The 17,371-nt window shown below is 33.7% G+C and overlaps 1 protein-coding gene across 1 annotated transcript; it reads left to right on the forward strand.

Moving 5' to 3' along the window:
* The first annotated feature begins 14,329 nt into the window (after window positions 1-14,329).
* LOC149136070 (uncharacterized) lies at window positions 14,330-15,652 on the forward strand. Its single transcript, XM_089350041.1, has one exon. The coding sequence runs from the start codon at window positions 14,655-14,657 to the stop codon at window positions 15,228-15,230; it is 576 nt and encodes a 191-aa protein (XP_089206167.1). The 5' UTR covers window positions 14,330-14,654; the 3' UTR covers window positions 15,231-15,652.
* Window positions 15,653-17,371: the final 1,719 nt, after the last annotated feature.

Genomic DNA, 17,371 nt, shown 5'->3' on the forward strand with positions numbered 1-17,371 from the left:
TAACTGAAGAGATGCCAGTGCAGGTTTCTGCCCCGAAATCTGAAAGTCGGAGTTTTATGATGGCTACCGAGTAATTGTCAGCGTTATGTTTTTGCCGAGAAACACACGAGTGAGGAGAGATACGGTGACAGACTATATTATTGTCATCGTGAAGAATCCAATTCTTGCGTTTTCCAGATCCGGTCGCTTTCACCGAATGTCCGCCCTCAAACGCTTCAAAACGTCGCAGAATTATTGATTGACGGCTCAGCACTTGGGGACGAATTCTCAATGCTCAATTCCGCAGATGAGGAAAAAAGAACTAAGAGCATAGTCTCGACTGAGCTGCAGCTCTGTCGTACCCTGTTCGGTCGTGGAGATGAAGGGCTCTTCCATTGTGACAACTGCTTGTTCTCAGGCTTTGTTTGCATGTAGCATTTCTTGTAGATTCCTGATTTTCATTCTTCTTACCCCTTGGTTAAGGTTGCACCTAACTTCTTTTTGATCTTCTTGTTCTCCAATGAAATATATTTGTAAGTATTGGGAATCTCCATGCTGTAATGGCAACAATCTTCCAATTCTATAATGAATTTGACCTTGAATGTAGGCATAAACACTCTTTCGCTAACTATATTTGCATCAAAGGATGTCATTATGAATGCATTATTGTAACGCTGCTTGCAAAAAGTGTTTTGATTTTGGATTTGAGCCCAATAGGAGAACTTTTAATGGTTGTGGTGTATCAGCAGGTAGTGGTAATGAGATCTTTCCATTACTTCAACATACACCTGGGGATTCATGGATCCATTTCTTGGCATCGCGGCAATCACATAGTAATGACATGGATCCTTTAGTAAAAAGGCCTTGCGAATTATATGCATAATTAGGATTATAATTGAATGCAGCCATTTTCTAATCTTCAGTAGTAAAAGGACGCAGTCTAAATTCTTGATGCCTTAATCTATCTGTTATCCTCCTAGTGTTGAGCTCGTCCTGAGTTACAAGTTGCCTGATTGCTGCAGTCCGTCGAGTATTCATTATCACTCTCCTTCCCCTTACTTCTGGAGATTCAGACTGTCTTGCTGCTGCAGTCCGTTGAGCATCTAATGTTCGTCTTGTTTCAGCCTGTACTTGAGTTTCAGACTGTCTTGCTGTTGCAGTTCGTTGGGCATTCAATCTCCGTCTTCTTTCTGCTTGTTCTGACTTTGTGAGGCTCGTAAGGCTGCATGCCTTTCGGCATCTACTCTCAGTCTGTTGGTACGTTGATAGTCTCTTTAGCTCTTTCTCTTTTCTACGCTGAGATTGCTTAGGTAGTCCAAATCTAATATTTTTCGGAGGCATTGTAGTAGGGTGAATTAATCTATATTTTCAACATTCAGCAGGCCAAGCAGGGAAGTGAAAGAGATGGTAAAGATCTGATAAAATGACGGAATAGTTTTATGATTTAAATTTCATCAATATCGGTGCTATTTGAATATCGGAACTATTTCAATATTCTCATTATAGACTTTGCAACGTAATTTTATGCATTAGAAAATGAATATTTTAATAAGCAAAATATGCTTAGTTTACCATATCACCGGCAGTTCAACACCTGTCTCATCAGTTGAGTGTATACCAATGCAACCAACGATCGACAGTGAGTAGCTCTGTATTTAAGTAAAGAATATATAATTTCATAAAAAAAAGCTGTTTTTATTCACGTTTGCCTTAATTTTGTCATGTTTAACTTACATGCTAGCAAATATATATATATATATATATATATATATATATCATTATAAATATACAGGGATTAGCAATTGAGTTGCTTCTCCAACATACTGAAAATTTAGAAATAGCAGTCAAAGAACTACCGATTCCAAACTACAAATTTTTCTCTAAAGTGGATGGCGATATTTATGGCACACATAGAACAAAAAACCGGAGGGAAAAGCGTAAACAAACCAAGCCTTTAGTTAATTGGATACGAATCGTTTCATGGTTAAGTGAATGGAAATTTCACTATTCCAATCTTCAGCCTCAATATTCTGATAAATTTGAAAGTGTCTCTAAAAAAAAAAATTCACGGTAATTTTTGGCCATGCGACACCAAAAATCAACGATAAGAAAGGCACTTACGAATTCATCGGCTAGTTTTTACCGATAAAGGTTTTTTTCATACTGAACTACTTGGCAGAATTGTTAATTATTAATTCTATTATTAATTGACGATTCTCTGCCCTTATTCTTGTATATTTTATATTTGATATCTCTAAGTTAGATGGCTAAACCGTAATCCCTTCCACACGGGACTTTTTTTCATACGGGACTATTTGTGACGCACATGGAATAGATTTCTTTGAGGTGAGGTGCCTGAACTCGCTAGCCGATGAATTCGTAAGTGCCTTTCTTATCGTTGATTTTTGGTGTCGCATGGCCAAAAATTACCGTGAATTTTTTTAGAGACACTTTCAAATTTATCAGAATATTGAGGCTGAAGATTGGAATAGTGAAATTTCCATTCACTTAACCATGAAACGATTCGTATCCAATTAACTAAAGGCTTGGTTTGTTTACGCTTTTCCCTCCGGTTTTTTGTTCTATGTGTGCCATAAATATCGCCATCCACTTTAGAGAAAAATTTGTAGTTTGGAATCGGTAGTTCTTTGACTGCTATTTCTAAATTTTCAGTATGGTGGAGAAGCAACTCAATTGCTAATCCCTGTATATTTATAATGATAAATAGTTTTTACCGATAAAGGTTTTTTTCATACTGAACTACTTGGCAGAATTGTTAATTATTAATTCTATTATTAATTGACGATTCTCTGCCCTTATTCTTGTATATATATATATATATATATATATATATATATATATATATATATATATATATATATCTTTTTTTGCTAGCATGTAGGTGAAACATGACAAAATTAAGTCAGACATGGATAATATATTCTTTAGATAAACACACACCTACTGACTGTCGATCGTTGTATTGGTATACGCTCAACTGATGAGACAGGTATTCAGACTGACAGTGATATGGTAAACTAAATATGTTTTGCTAATTAAAATATTCCTTTTCTAATGCATAAAATTACGTTGCAAAGTCTATAATGAGATATGCATTGTTGAAGTTTTGTTGCACACTTATTCCAAGAACACATACTTAAATTTTATGTATCTTCCATGTAAATGGATGTATTTACACTTTCAAAGGGGCTCTGTCCCGTGTTATAAAACCCATTTGTGGGGTTAAATAATATGGTAAGATGGTGAAATTGTGGAAATCGTCTTACGTTAGTACCTAGTAGTTATGTTGTTATTTTCATTGAAATCAGAGGTAATTTTTTTTTTTTTTTTTGCAGTACGTACCTAAAACGATGAGAGAAGCCTTTACGGTATCTAAAAGATAACTGATTTTAATAGCATATTTTTCTGTCAGTAACTGTTTTTTACACGCACACACCTACACACACACACACACACACACACACACACACACACACACACAACACAACACACACACACACACGCGCGCGCACACACACACACAACACAACACACACGCACACATACAGTCACGGTCTCGTTTGGTCTAGCGTGAGTGGGGATTTAATGCAACCAGCATTAACAGGTTTCGGGGTGCAAAGCACGGCTGCAAATGTACCACCTACGCTGCCCTTTAAACTCAAACTTGTAACATTTGTGACCATTTTTGCAAATCGTTGACGGGTCTTAAATGTCACATTCGACAAAATCATTATGACTGACAAAGTAAAAGTACGTTGTTGGAGCCTCATACATCGAAACCGACGGGAGACTCCATTATATGTGTGTGTGTGTGTGTGTGTGTGTGTGTGTGTGTGTGTGTGTGTGTGTGTGTGCGTGCGTGCGTGTGTGTTTACTTATGCATATACATATATACATACATAGTATATATAAAGAGAAAAGGTATGAATTATACGAGAGCGAATAAATGTGTGAAATAAAAAAGAGTGTTTCAGTTGCCCGATATATGTATTCATGTGGGATTCTTTAGTGGCACGTCACGTAGCAACTGGGTGCCCGGAAAGCAGATTACAGCGAACTGGTGCATGAAAAATCATACGTAGGCTGATACTGAGTTGAGAGTCACATATTCCGACGCCTCCACAAGCACATACTCATAATTAGGCAGACATGCTATTATCTGAACAACACTGTACATCGTAGAGAAGGACCACGTGCAAAACAACACAACGAACTGCCGGAATGGGTTTCATTTCGTCGTGAGGATAAGTCACTGCAATCTCCATCATCCTGATTGTCCTTATCAACATCATCATCTAGCTGGCCGCCTACACTTTTTTTCTGCAAAACGGGGGTAGTTTATCCTGTTCAGGCTATATTATTAGCATTATCCTACATTTGAGAATTTAAAATCACTTCTTTAACTTTCTAAGACATCTCAACGCTTCTAAAAGCAAACTTCGTTTGTTTGTTTACGTTTATCGTAATTTGAATTCATCATTATTATTATTATTATTATCATTATTATTATTATTATTATTATTATTATTATTATTAAAATTATTATTAAAATTATATTATTAACATCATTTGCAAGAAGAATAATGATAAATTACAACAAATACTAAAAGAAGAAGAAGAAGAAGAAGAAGAAGAAGAAGAAGAAGAAGAAGAAGAAGAAGAAGAAGAAGAAGAAGAAGAAGACCAACAACAACAACAGCAATTGTGGTGAATGAGAAATTAGCATTAACAATATCAATAGTGATACAAACGCGAAATGTGCAAAGCAGACGGCAGTTATGATCAGCATATTTTAGTAATTGCTTTGTTCGGGAATATGAATGATTAACACAAGTTGTATTGCTCAATGACAGCAACGATCATCGATTGCAATTCGAGTGAGGAAAACGCAACAAAGAAGACCAAAAACTAGAGTATATAGAAATCCATGACCTCAAATAATCCGTAAATCTCACGTGATACGTCACTCTAAGCAAAATTACACAAAACTCCTCAAGACTTTTAGTTGCATACTATTGTGACAAGTACCTTTATCAGAATGATCTTTATAGTTCAGTGAGTCATCCATGCTGGCTGTAAAGTAGAATTATCTACATTAGGCGTTGGCGTGACTGTGTGGTAAGAAGCTCGCTTCCCGCGCATGCGTTGGTTGTCGTTTTCTTCATGTGAACGCCTGAGTGAGGCATGGGGAATGGTGGAGAGTAATGAAGAACTTACAGACATTGGAAATTTTGAGGACTAAAGTTTTTTACTGTAAGAAGTGTAAAAGCCTCGTTTAAATTGTAATAAGTTTGTAACCACATATTCTGTAAATTACAAGAGAGAACATTGTTTTCGGCAGACGGTGGTCGGCGGGCGTCATTTGTCTCCCCCATTTTATCATTTAATTTTATAATCATTCATCTCATTAATGCCCTAGTCTAGCCCGCAACTGCTTCTCCTGTGTAATGCACTTGTGGCAAATTATATGAAACAAAGAAGTTTGCTTCCTAAACAAACGGTTCCGAGTGTTTCCTGAGTTGTTTGTTACGGTGAGTTGCTGTTGTTTTGTTACTCTTGTTTATTGGACGCATCAGGTATGACCTGATTGGCAGCAGCGCAGAGAGAACAAGCTATCTGCCGATTGCAAGCAGGGCAGCTTGCCCTAGTTATTTCGAAAGGTTACAATCTCCATGTCAGCACCATCTATCGCTTGCAACAGCAATACAACACCAATAGCACTGCAGACCGTGCTTGCAGAGGGCTCCTTCCGGGTGGCCACGCTCAGGCAGGACCGCTTCATCCACCTGGAACACATCTGTGATCGTTTCAGACCAGCCAGCGTGACAGCTCGCGAGACCATTGGCACTGGACAGAGAGCCATCAGCGACGACAGGGTATGACGTCGACTGGACGCCAACAACCTGCGTTGTTGTCGTTCCGCTTAAAGCCCTATCCTCACCGCTCGCCGACGACTGGCACGGCTATAGTGGGCCACACAACACCAACATTGGCAGCATCAACAATGGAGGTCGATAGTCTTCTCCGACGAGAGCCGTACTGCGTTTCCACCTCGGATGGCAAAGTGAGGGTGTGGCGTAGAAGGGTAGAATGCTACAGAGACGCATGGGGTGGCCAAAGCATAATGGTTTAGGGTGCTATAGGTCTGAATCAGAGAACTTGGCCCTGTGTGTTCCAGAATGTTGGTACAGGCAGAGGGAATGGCATCACAGCGCAGCGCTATGTTGACCAGATCCTAAGATCTCAGATTATAACCCAATTGAACACCTGTGGCATGAAATCCAGAGACGGCTGAGCCAGATGGTCCCAACGCTGACAAATCATGTGAAAGTGGAAGCAGCTTTCTTCAGGGTGTGGGCACAGATACCAATGGTTTTTGTGACCCGCCTTATGCACTCCATGTACCGAGGGTGTATAGCCGTTTTGGACACCCAGGGAGGGCATACACGGTATTGAACATGTCACGCCCTACAATCTCGATGTGCTGGATCTGCCCACTACCGGAACACATGACCACGACCGATAGGCTGTGGTCAAAGTGCATCTAAGAAATTTGACTTTATCAGATTTACCAAAACCTATCTCTGACATAATGAAATTTAAAACATATTTTACAGTCACACACGTCTCGCATTTCTTTTGTGGTTCAGTGTATATGCTTCAACAGACGAACATATATAAAACTCTACTATTTTTAGCATCTACGTCTGTAATAATTTGACTTAAAGGTCAATGTGAGACATTGAATTATCATATTTTAAATGTCGTTTCCCATTTTAACATAAATTCATCCACATGTGCATTGCATTATAAATATATAAATCGCTTCCAACTGTTTCATGAATCGGCCTGTGAGGTGTTAAAGACAAAGCTGATCGGTGTGAAGATTAACTTAGAATATAAAGGGTCGTTACCCGATGCTCCAGTGGTTCCACCAATCTAACGTGGTGTATTAAATGCGTATGAAGGTGACAAAGAATAGGAAATTGAATTTAACATATCTTGTTCTTCATAGATTATTTTTTCATCTACAGTTGCAAATATATTTTTCCAAGCCGAAAGTATTTGCATGCAATTTGTAGTATGTAAATTACAAATAAGAGGCAGTTATCAAGTATAGATAAGTCAATACGCGGAAAAAAAATAGCAATAGCCGAAGATAAAGTAAAGTTGGTTTCGAAGAACAAATAGATTGAATGGAGAACAAAGGTTGTAATATAGTGGATGAGCTAATCTATCTTATGAATGATGCGAAACATAAAGAAAGAATAGGATTGAAGAGGTTTTGTATAAATATAATAATCTAAGTTGTACTAATGGAATAATTAGTTCCATTTCATAGTTATAATGGACTATTCTTTATTTTGTAAATAGAAGGCAATTATAATGACGTTTAGCATTTAAACAAACCTGGCTTATGAATGAATTCTCAAACCAAAAAGACTCCCACCTCTCACTGTTTTATTTTTTTCTTGCATTTATCTGCGCATCTTTGTTCTTCGTTCGGAATAAATTTGAACGATTTTTTTTTCTTTTCTTTAAGCACGCACATAATATTACGTCCCACACTTATACAGACTGGCTTGCAAACAAGACGACAGACAAATACATTGTTTGAAAAGCAAACAGATACATGCATCGATTTTTATCAAGAGAATCAAAGCAGTATTTATATCATATGTCTCTCTATAGTTCAAACAGATCAGTTTTATGTAATCCTGCTCTAATTCAGCTAAATTACTTTCCAGCATATAGAGATCGTCGTTATTAACATAATGTTCGTACAAACTGAAAATTTATTCATTGTTGCCTTTATTATTTGCCAATATATGTCATTGCTTATTTTCGTATTTCGAGACTAGGTCGGATTATAGAGATTTCTTCTAAATGCGTAAATCTAGACTGTGTAACCTTGACATTACTCTCTTAATCAAGTCTAGATACAAAGGAAATCTAAAAATTAACATCGAATATCAGCCGTATTACTCAATTATAATACAAAATATCATTTTTATATACTTGTTCGAAAATGCCAGAAAATTTAGAATTCGAAGAATTCGATAAAATATTTAAAATTCTGTATCATACATTACCATGAGTTGTTCAATGTGCTGGAGTACCAAACATTAACGCACTGACATTTCTATCTCATCATACCACATGTATTGTCCTCTAGTTGTCATGAAGTAATTTACCAAAGACGATCGCCTGCTTTTTCCAAAATTGCACAAAACAAAAAACAAAGAAGAAAAAACACCAGCCATTTGAGATAGATTCGGAGTTTTTGATACATTCAAGCTTCACAATTCAAACTAAAATTATTAATTATAAAATAAAATATGTCTAATGAAAAACCCTTCAGATTGTTTACACAGACAACACGACTTCTATATCTAAGTAACAAAATATGAATCAAGCTTCACTGACTTAATCTGAAAATAGTAAGCAATCTGAAAATATTCGGTTTCTGATATATTAAAATAAATATTTTGAAATAAAGCTTGGAAGTAATTTCAAATATCAATCTAAAACATGGAAATAATTTCGAATAACAAAGAATTTATTAACAATTTCACATTGTCCGCCATGTTATATTTTATGAAGTAAGAATACAAATTTGACTCATGAACCCCAAAACATGGATTTATCAAGATTGTAAAACGCAAGCTTGTTCATATTCTTTCAAAGCATCTTCACATTATCTAAAAGAATACTGCAATATCATACAATGATCAGCAACAATATTCCTGTTCACACTATTGAGACTGCCAAGAGCAAATTGTAAATTAGGAATTTACAGAACTGATCATCATATTATATGCAATTCCTAGATGTACTAAAATCTTGGATACTTTCAAGGAAATATGAGATCTCGTGCTAAGAGTACGCTACATGTCAAATAATATTATTTGCTTGTTCTGTGTTAAATTGAAAAAAAAACCAATTTCAAATGTATTTGCATCAATTATCAACAGTAGTCACGTTATTATTTTAATTTTCTTCAAGAAATTTGTACTCAGGAAAATAATTCATACATGTGTTTCGAAAATGATATGAATAATATTTTAGTGTTACATCAAGAATAAAATAGAATAATAAACAGTAATACAGCTATATGAAGGTAAGTTATATTGGAAATATTTGGTGTTAACATTCACATATAATGCTACTTTATATATTCTAGATTAAATCGCTTTCACCAAAAAATTATTGAAAAAAAAAAATAGATACAACAGAGCTAAATTTAGATACTGAAGTGACCTAAAGTTTTGTAAGTTTAAATCATCCATGGAGAAACTAATTGATTTAACGATACAATTTAAAATTTCATAAAACAGATTTGCATTATAAACAGAAAACAAGCATATTATTTAGAAACACTTGTTTCCGCATGTTAAATCAATAGCTCAGTCAACTCAAAAGCAATTTAATCATATTCGAATTCTGAGCAATAAGTGCATCTGTCAATTATTATTATTATATATATATATATATATATATATATATATATATATATATATATATATATATATATATATGCGTTTGTGTGTTTGTGTGTGCCTCTGTGTATATGTATATATGATAAATATATATGTATACATATATATATGCATATACACACACACGCACGCACACATACAGCCAAACATACACACACACACACACACACACACACACACACACACACACATACAAATGCATATACGAGTGAGGGAGAAAATAGCTTTACCGTGTTTTCTTTCTTCCAATGTTTTACGTTGAAAAATAAGAATCTATATATTGAAAAGATATATATATATATATATTGACCTAAGCACACACACGTGCATACACACGCACACACATATGTACATATATTTTTATGTTAGTGTGAATAAATATAGAACTATTTCTTGTGTGCGTATATGTATATATGCATACATGGTTGTATGGTGTATGGATAAATGTACGCGCGGGAGTCTATATGTAAACCAACTACTCTTTCGTTCTTTTATCTTATAAAGGACAGTTCCTATTTTATTAATTCTCCAAATTTTCTTTATGGTAATACATACCCTTCTATTAATTCTCCAAATTTTCTTTATGGTAATACATACCCTTCTATTAATTCTCCAAATTTTCTTTATGGTAATACATACCTTTCTATTAATTCTCCAAATTTTCTTTATGGTAATACATACCCTTCTATTAATTCTCCAAATTTTCTTTAGGGTAATACATACCCTTCTATTAATTCTCCAAATTTTCTTTATGGTAATACATACCCTTCTATTAATTCTCCAAATTTTCTTTATGGTAATACATACCCTTCTATTAATTCTCCAAATTTTCTTTAGGGTAATACATACCCTTCTATTAATTCTCCAAATTTTCTTTAGGGTAATACATACCCCTTAATTTGTTGCCATGTTATTGTTATTCGAGAATCACAATAATGCTGCAGTAGCAGTTTCGTATTCGTTATGACTGAACGAGATATTTGTCTTTCAACATTAACAACATGTTTCTTCCAGAAATTGGGTAGCTTTACCTTATATTTTGCAATTAATACGAAGTCTATCATTCCTATTATAACTAAATCTTAGCCGCTGTTTAATAAGTTGGCATTTATCTTAATTTTCGATGCACCCTAAGGCATTTTGGGTGTGTCTTCTTTAGGCTTTGCCCAACCTAAATTATGTGAAACGAAGTAAAAAGGAACAAACTGTGCAGGATTCCTTCATATGAACATTCTGTATTCACAGGTAGGAGAATAAGTCACTTGATCACCTCTTATAAGAATGGTAGCTTTTTGTATCTATTTTAATGTTCCAATATTTTTCCTCGTGTAGTAGTATGTAATCAGTCATCAAGGAACAGTGTTATTTGTATCATCAATATAGTAATTGCATAGCTGGCAAAATCGTTAGCATGCCAGGCGAAATGCTTAGCAGTATTTCGTCAGCCGTTACGTTCAAATTCTGCCGAGATCGACTTTGCCTTTCATCCTTTCGGGGTCGATTAAATAAGTACCACTTACGCACTGGGGTAGGTGTAATCGACTTAATCCCTTTGCCTATCCTTATTTGTCCCCTCTACTTTTAGCCCCCTCAAGACAATAAAGAAATAAATATAGTACTTACATGCCTCTTCAATACATATACGTATGGTCCTGTTATTGTTATTTGAACTAATCGGAACTAATCAAGGACACAATAACTAATCAATGATGCATCTGTACGCTGTTTTTTTTTTGCTTTTTTATACTTTTACAAAATGTATACAATGCGTGCTTCACTATCGACTACACTAATGTATGAAATGACAGAGATTTAGCTGTTGCAAATATGGTACTGCTATTGTTATTCGAACTTAAATCAGAACTAATCAAGAATAACAACCATCAGTGTAGCCTCTACCACGTGAGTTGCTCTCACATAATGTATACAATGTGTACTTCATTACTGAATAGGTTGGCTACTCTGTTCATAATGTTGAGTAACAACTCAGCATTGTTTCGCTGTATGATGTGTTATCTGAAAATAAATCGATCGTGGATCACAGTGGTGGTTTTCTCTCAGATGTTATTATGGTGGTCCTTTTGATGAGGGTTGTAATGGCTCTTGAAATATGTATGCAATAATTATGCTTTATGTAGATGCTCAATTTTTTTATATATGTGGAACCATTTATTAGAATTTTACAATTTTTACATATCTAGTCCCTATTATAGTCTATCTATCTGTCTGTCTGTCTGTTTATATGTATGTATGTATATATACATACATGCACACACACCCATACATACTCATATACATACATACATGTATATATGTAAGTATAAATGACTTGATATGTGTATGTATTTAATTTGCGTTTAACGTTTCCACTTTTCACTTATTACAACTGTCTATAATAACAATATAGCTTCTTATACCAATCTTCGGTGAAATGAAAAAAAATGTAAGAGAACTAGAGAGAGAGACGAAAAGAGAGAGAGGGGGAGTAAGGGAGTGTAGTGTGTGAGTCAGTGACTCAGAGAGAGAGAGAGAGAGAGAGAGAGAGAATTTGCTTCATATGAAACTAATAATTGATGCCAGTCTATGAAGGTCTCCGTATTTCACAAAGAACAATGTCCACGTTCCATTTTAGCTGCTTGAAATAGCAAGTAAATTTTCCACAAATCGCACTTTACCGTGCAGATTTAAGGATAACACAGGAAAACATTGAACACTATATTCTTTCATATAGAAAATCTCTCTCTTCCTCTCTCTGTCTTTTTCTCCCTCTCTCTCCCCCCTCTCCTCCCCTCTCTCTCTCTCTACACACACATATATATATCACGAAAATGCCCGGAGCAGCTGTTCGTTCCTAGTAAGGATAGTTGTTTTTCTTCCAAGATTTACATCAACAAAGTTGTCGAATTCTCAGAAAGGCATAACGTATCCATGCATCTGATTCAATGAGTGTGAAAGGAAACTTCTCGTCCAAGAGACACGAGATATAACTAGCCAATAAGCGACTAGATTAGCGCTGACGTTCTCAAAAAAGAGTGACTCCTGCATATTTTGAATATCAAATAAGACACGATATTCATGCTCTAAATATATGTTTAATGTGTGGTATTTTATTTGAGCGCCGAAGTGTTGACAAAATTTGCGGTTAAATAGTTTAAAAAGTATAGCCTATTGCAGCTGTATTAGAAAATGCAACGAGAATATTCCGTGTTTCTTTCTGTTAATCAACGGAGAATTTTTTAATCTTTATTAGGAATTTTACTCTTTGTAATGTGGTTTTAGTAATGTTATTTACGTATGATTTTATGAGAGATCAACAGAGATAGAGAAACCAAAAGATTGTGACAACTTGAAATATTTTTAGTTGTGTTTAGTAAATGTTGACTTAGTATTCTTGACACCTTTGGGTAATACTTTAATGACATGGAACTTGTGGTATTAATATACTTTACTAGAAATAAGAACAAGCAAGCATGTTAGCGTACAGAAGGAAGCGTGCAGGAGATATCACTGAACATATAATAGACAGAACCTAATAGAGTACATATTTCATATAACGTCGGCTTACAGGCTTTATTTGTTCAGACTGAAAAGAAGGTGTAACAGAATGGCATACCAGTCCATACTTTATTGGGATAGTGTAGCATTAAACTCCTCATATAAGGGATGCAACATATAAATAGCTGATAAGAGATTAAATTAGCACGGAAGTTCTCAAAAAAGAGAGACACCTGTACTTGACAATGGCTTCAAAAACTGAAGTAGATTTCTATCTACGGAAAAAAGTAACACAAATGTGCGATTTTAATCAGACACTCGTAAACATACAAATATACAGATATATATAGACACATACATATACGTATACAAAGATATTCACATACACATATTATTTATGTTCTTGAGAAAAAAAAAATGTTGCTGTAAAGATTTACCGAAAGAAAACCTCCACATTGGTAAATTTTTATACACGTGACTTATATGAATTCCTGCTATAGTAGATAAGTAAAATTATCAACAAATATCTAAATGAAGAAATATTGGTTTCTTCAGATATTTCGGATATGAACACCTTTACATGCTAAATAATTTATAAGTAACAAAATATTATAGCAAGACTTAAGTGATATATATTACATTTTTCTTTTCTTTTATACACAAATATTTCTCAAGAAACAGTAAGACATAGGATAAACGTCTTGCAATAAATAGTTACTTCTTACACTGTTATATTTTCTGATACTGCTGAGCCGACTTTATCTTATATCGTTGTGAAAGAGACAGCATATAAGAATGAATAAATTGGACCCATTTTCTAGGTTTGCAATAAAGTAAGTGAATAATGTAATATATTACAATGAATCACAGCACGAATCTGTGAGAGCTTAAAGTAATACTGGTGGTATTCATATAAATATAGAAAATATACACAATTGTCTAATGTATGAAATGAATGTATTTAGTTTTAAGTTACATATGTATATCTAGGAAAGAATAGAATTCAATCAGAATGTGAGTGAGTAAGGAATATTCGTGTTAGGTTTTCCAAACGGCTAAAATTTAAAATATCGACAGACTCAAATAGTACTGCAAGTTCTACAATAGATTTAGGCTACAAACGTCTTCGAATTAACAATATTTCTATGTTAACCATATACATACATATGTGCGTCTGTGCTTATAAATCTGTATGTATATATATATGTGTGGGGGGGTGTCTGTGTGTGGGTATGTATGTATGTATGTATGTATGTAGAAATAACGTTTTCCTAGTGTTCTCGTTACTCTTTTGCTTGGAGTTTACTATTTCCCTTCTTCTTTTTCAGATAATCATGATCAAAATATCGGCATCAACAGGCATTAATAAAAGGGATGTTATTTTAATGCCATTCATAAATATTAATAGTTATCAAGTGACTAACAACAAAATGTCGTTAGTGAACGGTGTGTTCATTTAAAAAGAAAGGAAGAAAATATTTGATTACGTGTGTTTTTAGAAAACAAAAACTGAAAATATGCCTGATTAATTGCAAATATTTTCATTTCTTCAATGCAAATTAATTCAGGGAGAACCAAATCAATTACACATGGTTGAACACTACCAAGCAAATTTATTTAGTGAAGATCAAACATTATTTTCTAACTGAATTGTTCAACATGGATAGGATACAAGAAATCGTTAAGACAGACGAAGGTACAAATTCAGAACCAGAAATTCTAAAGCTATGTGATATTGATGAAGATGAATGGAACTATTCTCCGAATATGGATAAAAACCAAACCTCTTCGAATGAAAATGTGTGTATTTCAGACACCAGTACATTAGAAATTAATACAAATACATTAGATAATATTGATTATAAAAATAAGCCATCAAAGAAGCAGCGTCGTTTTGGCATTTTTTACATAAAAAGCAGAGATGAAAAAGACTGTGTCAGTAATGGGAATGAAGCTGTAGACATTGAACAAATTTCAGAATTAAACGATGTTGTCCGAAAAAAAAGTTGGTTGTTGTTTAGATCAATGGGTAATATTCCAAATCCTGAAGTATTTAAATGCAAGCGTTTTCATTTTCGCCGAAATGCTATTTGTGACCCATTTAATTTACTGATGCCTCAAAAACACAGAGAAGTGACCGAAAAGGCAGCACAGAAAAGAAAAGGTTCAGTTTTCAGAAGAATAAAAATTTTCTTCCAAGTACAATTAAATATTGACGGTGAAGAAGATTTATGAGAGTCTATGGTTGTTTTCATTACAAAGAATTATATCACAGCTAAGATGGTGGTTTAGATTGCATTTTGAAACATGGCATATGAAATTTTGAACTTGTATATAGATGTGCTACAGCAAATAAGATCCTTCGAAATTATGGCATTCATGCAGAATACTTTTTAAGTATAAAATTACAAAAGGTGTGATTGCTTAGCGCGAACTTCCCGGTTAGATAATCCGTTTGAATGATTGTAACATTCATTTTCAGAAAAAAACAGCTTTATTCGCCAATATTGACAAGAAACTGATATTATTTATTCTCGTAACAATTCAAACTTCTGGATTTATTATATATTTACTGATGAAAGTAGTCTATCAGTTACAAATATTAACCAAAAACGTATATTAGCTCACTATTTTAGCAAATCCTACGTGAATGCACTACGATCTACGCTATTTGCAATAAGAATGTTATTGCTTTTTTTTTTAATTTCCTTTTGAAGTAAAATAATAACTCGTAAAACTGAAGGTGTAGCCCAATAATTTAAGACGGTTTTATGTGGATTTCATTATATGAATTTACATACTGTGAATTCTTCACTGGAAATTGTTGTGAGAATCGAAGTGATAGAAATACTGAAAAATATTTCTATCGTAATATAAAGAAAGCTGGTTTAAATTGACTGAATGTTATAACCTGAATGCAATTTGACTGTATGCTTCCTGGTATTTATATATTCCACAGATACATCTGCATAGTACCATAATAAAACGAGTACAACTAAAACAAAGTAATTTATCTAGTTCCCAAAAAGTAATTCAGTTTTCCTTGTCACAATCTATGATACTGTCTAATAGAAGTTGTTATAAACACTTGGGATTATAATTAATAAGAAAATCAATAGTCACTTAACGTATGTGTAACATGTATATTACAAGATCGAGAGATATATTTCTATTTTTCGAAAAGATTTTCCCTAGAGGACTAACATATTTTTATCAAAGAAACTTCTGCAAATCTATATCAATGATGTTCTATGTCTCTCCTTTCATATGTTTTCATTTTTCTTTATAATTAAAAGACAGTACAAAAACTATTACTGACTTTATTGTTTTCTCTGTTGGGAACCATTTGCAATGAATTTATTCGATATTAAACATCTGCTTCTGTTACAATAACATACACGAGAAAAAATGGAAGATACATAATACCCATTAATAATTTACATTTGTGAAATAGAAGCACACAAACAATAGCATATATCTAACACTAACACATGTATTAACAATTATATCTTTCTCATATATGATTCAAATACTTGGCGATACCTCCATTTGTTCGTCAATATTCGCATTTTAAAGACACATTTAAAAATGTGTCGCATTGAAATCATTGGTTTCATATATGAATATATTTCAACTTTAATTTATATATTTTCAAAGTTTTATAATTTGCAAATGTTAATAGAAATTTTATTTGAAAAAGAAAAAAATTTTAAATGGAGGCAAAACATCTTGCATTTATTTTGAACAGTTAAATTGAACCAATGAGATTGCTGCCATAATGGTTTCACTTCGTGCAAGAAATAAATGCGAAATGTCTTCAAATCAGCTTCCATCATCTTTAGAAGGAAGTATTGACTAATGCAGACGTATGTCCACAGAAATGTGGAATCATGATGGCTTCAATGCATTTCATTACGTCATTTCAATCTCGATCAACATTACCTAAATAAATTACATATCATAATAGTGTAATATAAACAAATTAACATGATATATTATATACATTTTATAAATGCACTTATTTCTACTTGCAAATTTTACAAAAGCATCTGTTTAGATTGGTTTTAAAAATGCTATCTTAAAAGCCAAATTTAAATAGAAATTACAATACAAAGATTTCAGGACATTTTATTCTTAAAAAATATTTACAATGAGTTTATATAGTTTCAAATTATATAATAGCTATTTCTAGTCGGAGCTTACAATAATCGTTGACATCATTGTGAGAAATATTCATCAAATAGTCCTTGCTCTATATGCACAAGGCCTGAAATTTTTCTTTTATTGTAAGGGTCGGGCTACTTGATTACAATGACATTAGGGCTCAGTTGGTAATTATTTCATCGATCCGGGAAGGATGAAAGGCACATGAAACA

Source organism: Octopus bimaculoides, chromosome 4, assembly GCF_046866305.1.
Source record: "Octopus bimaculoides isolate indiv1 chromosome 4, ASM4686630v1, whole genome shotgun sequence".
In the NCBI taxonomy this organism is placed as follows: Eukaryota; Metazoa; Mollusca; class Cephalopoda; order Octopoda; family Octopodidae; genus Octopus; species Octopus bimaculoides.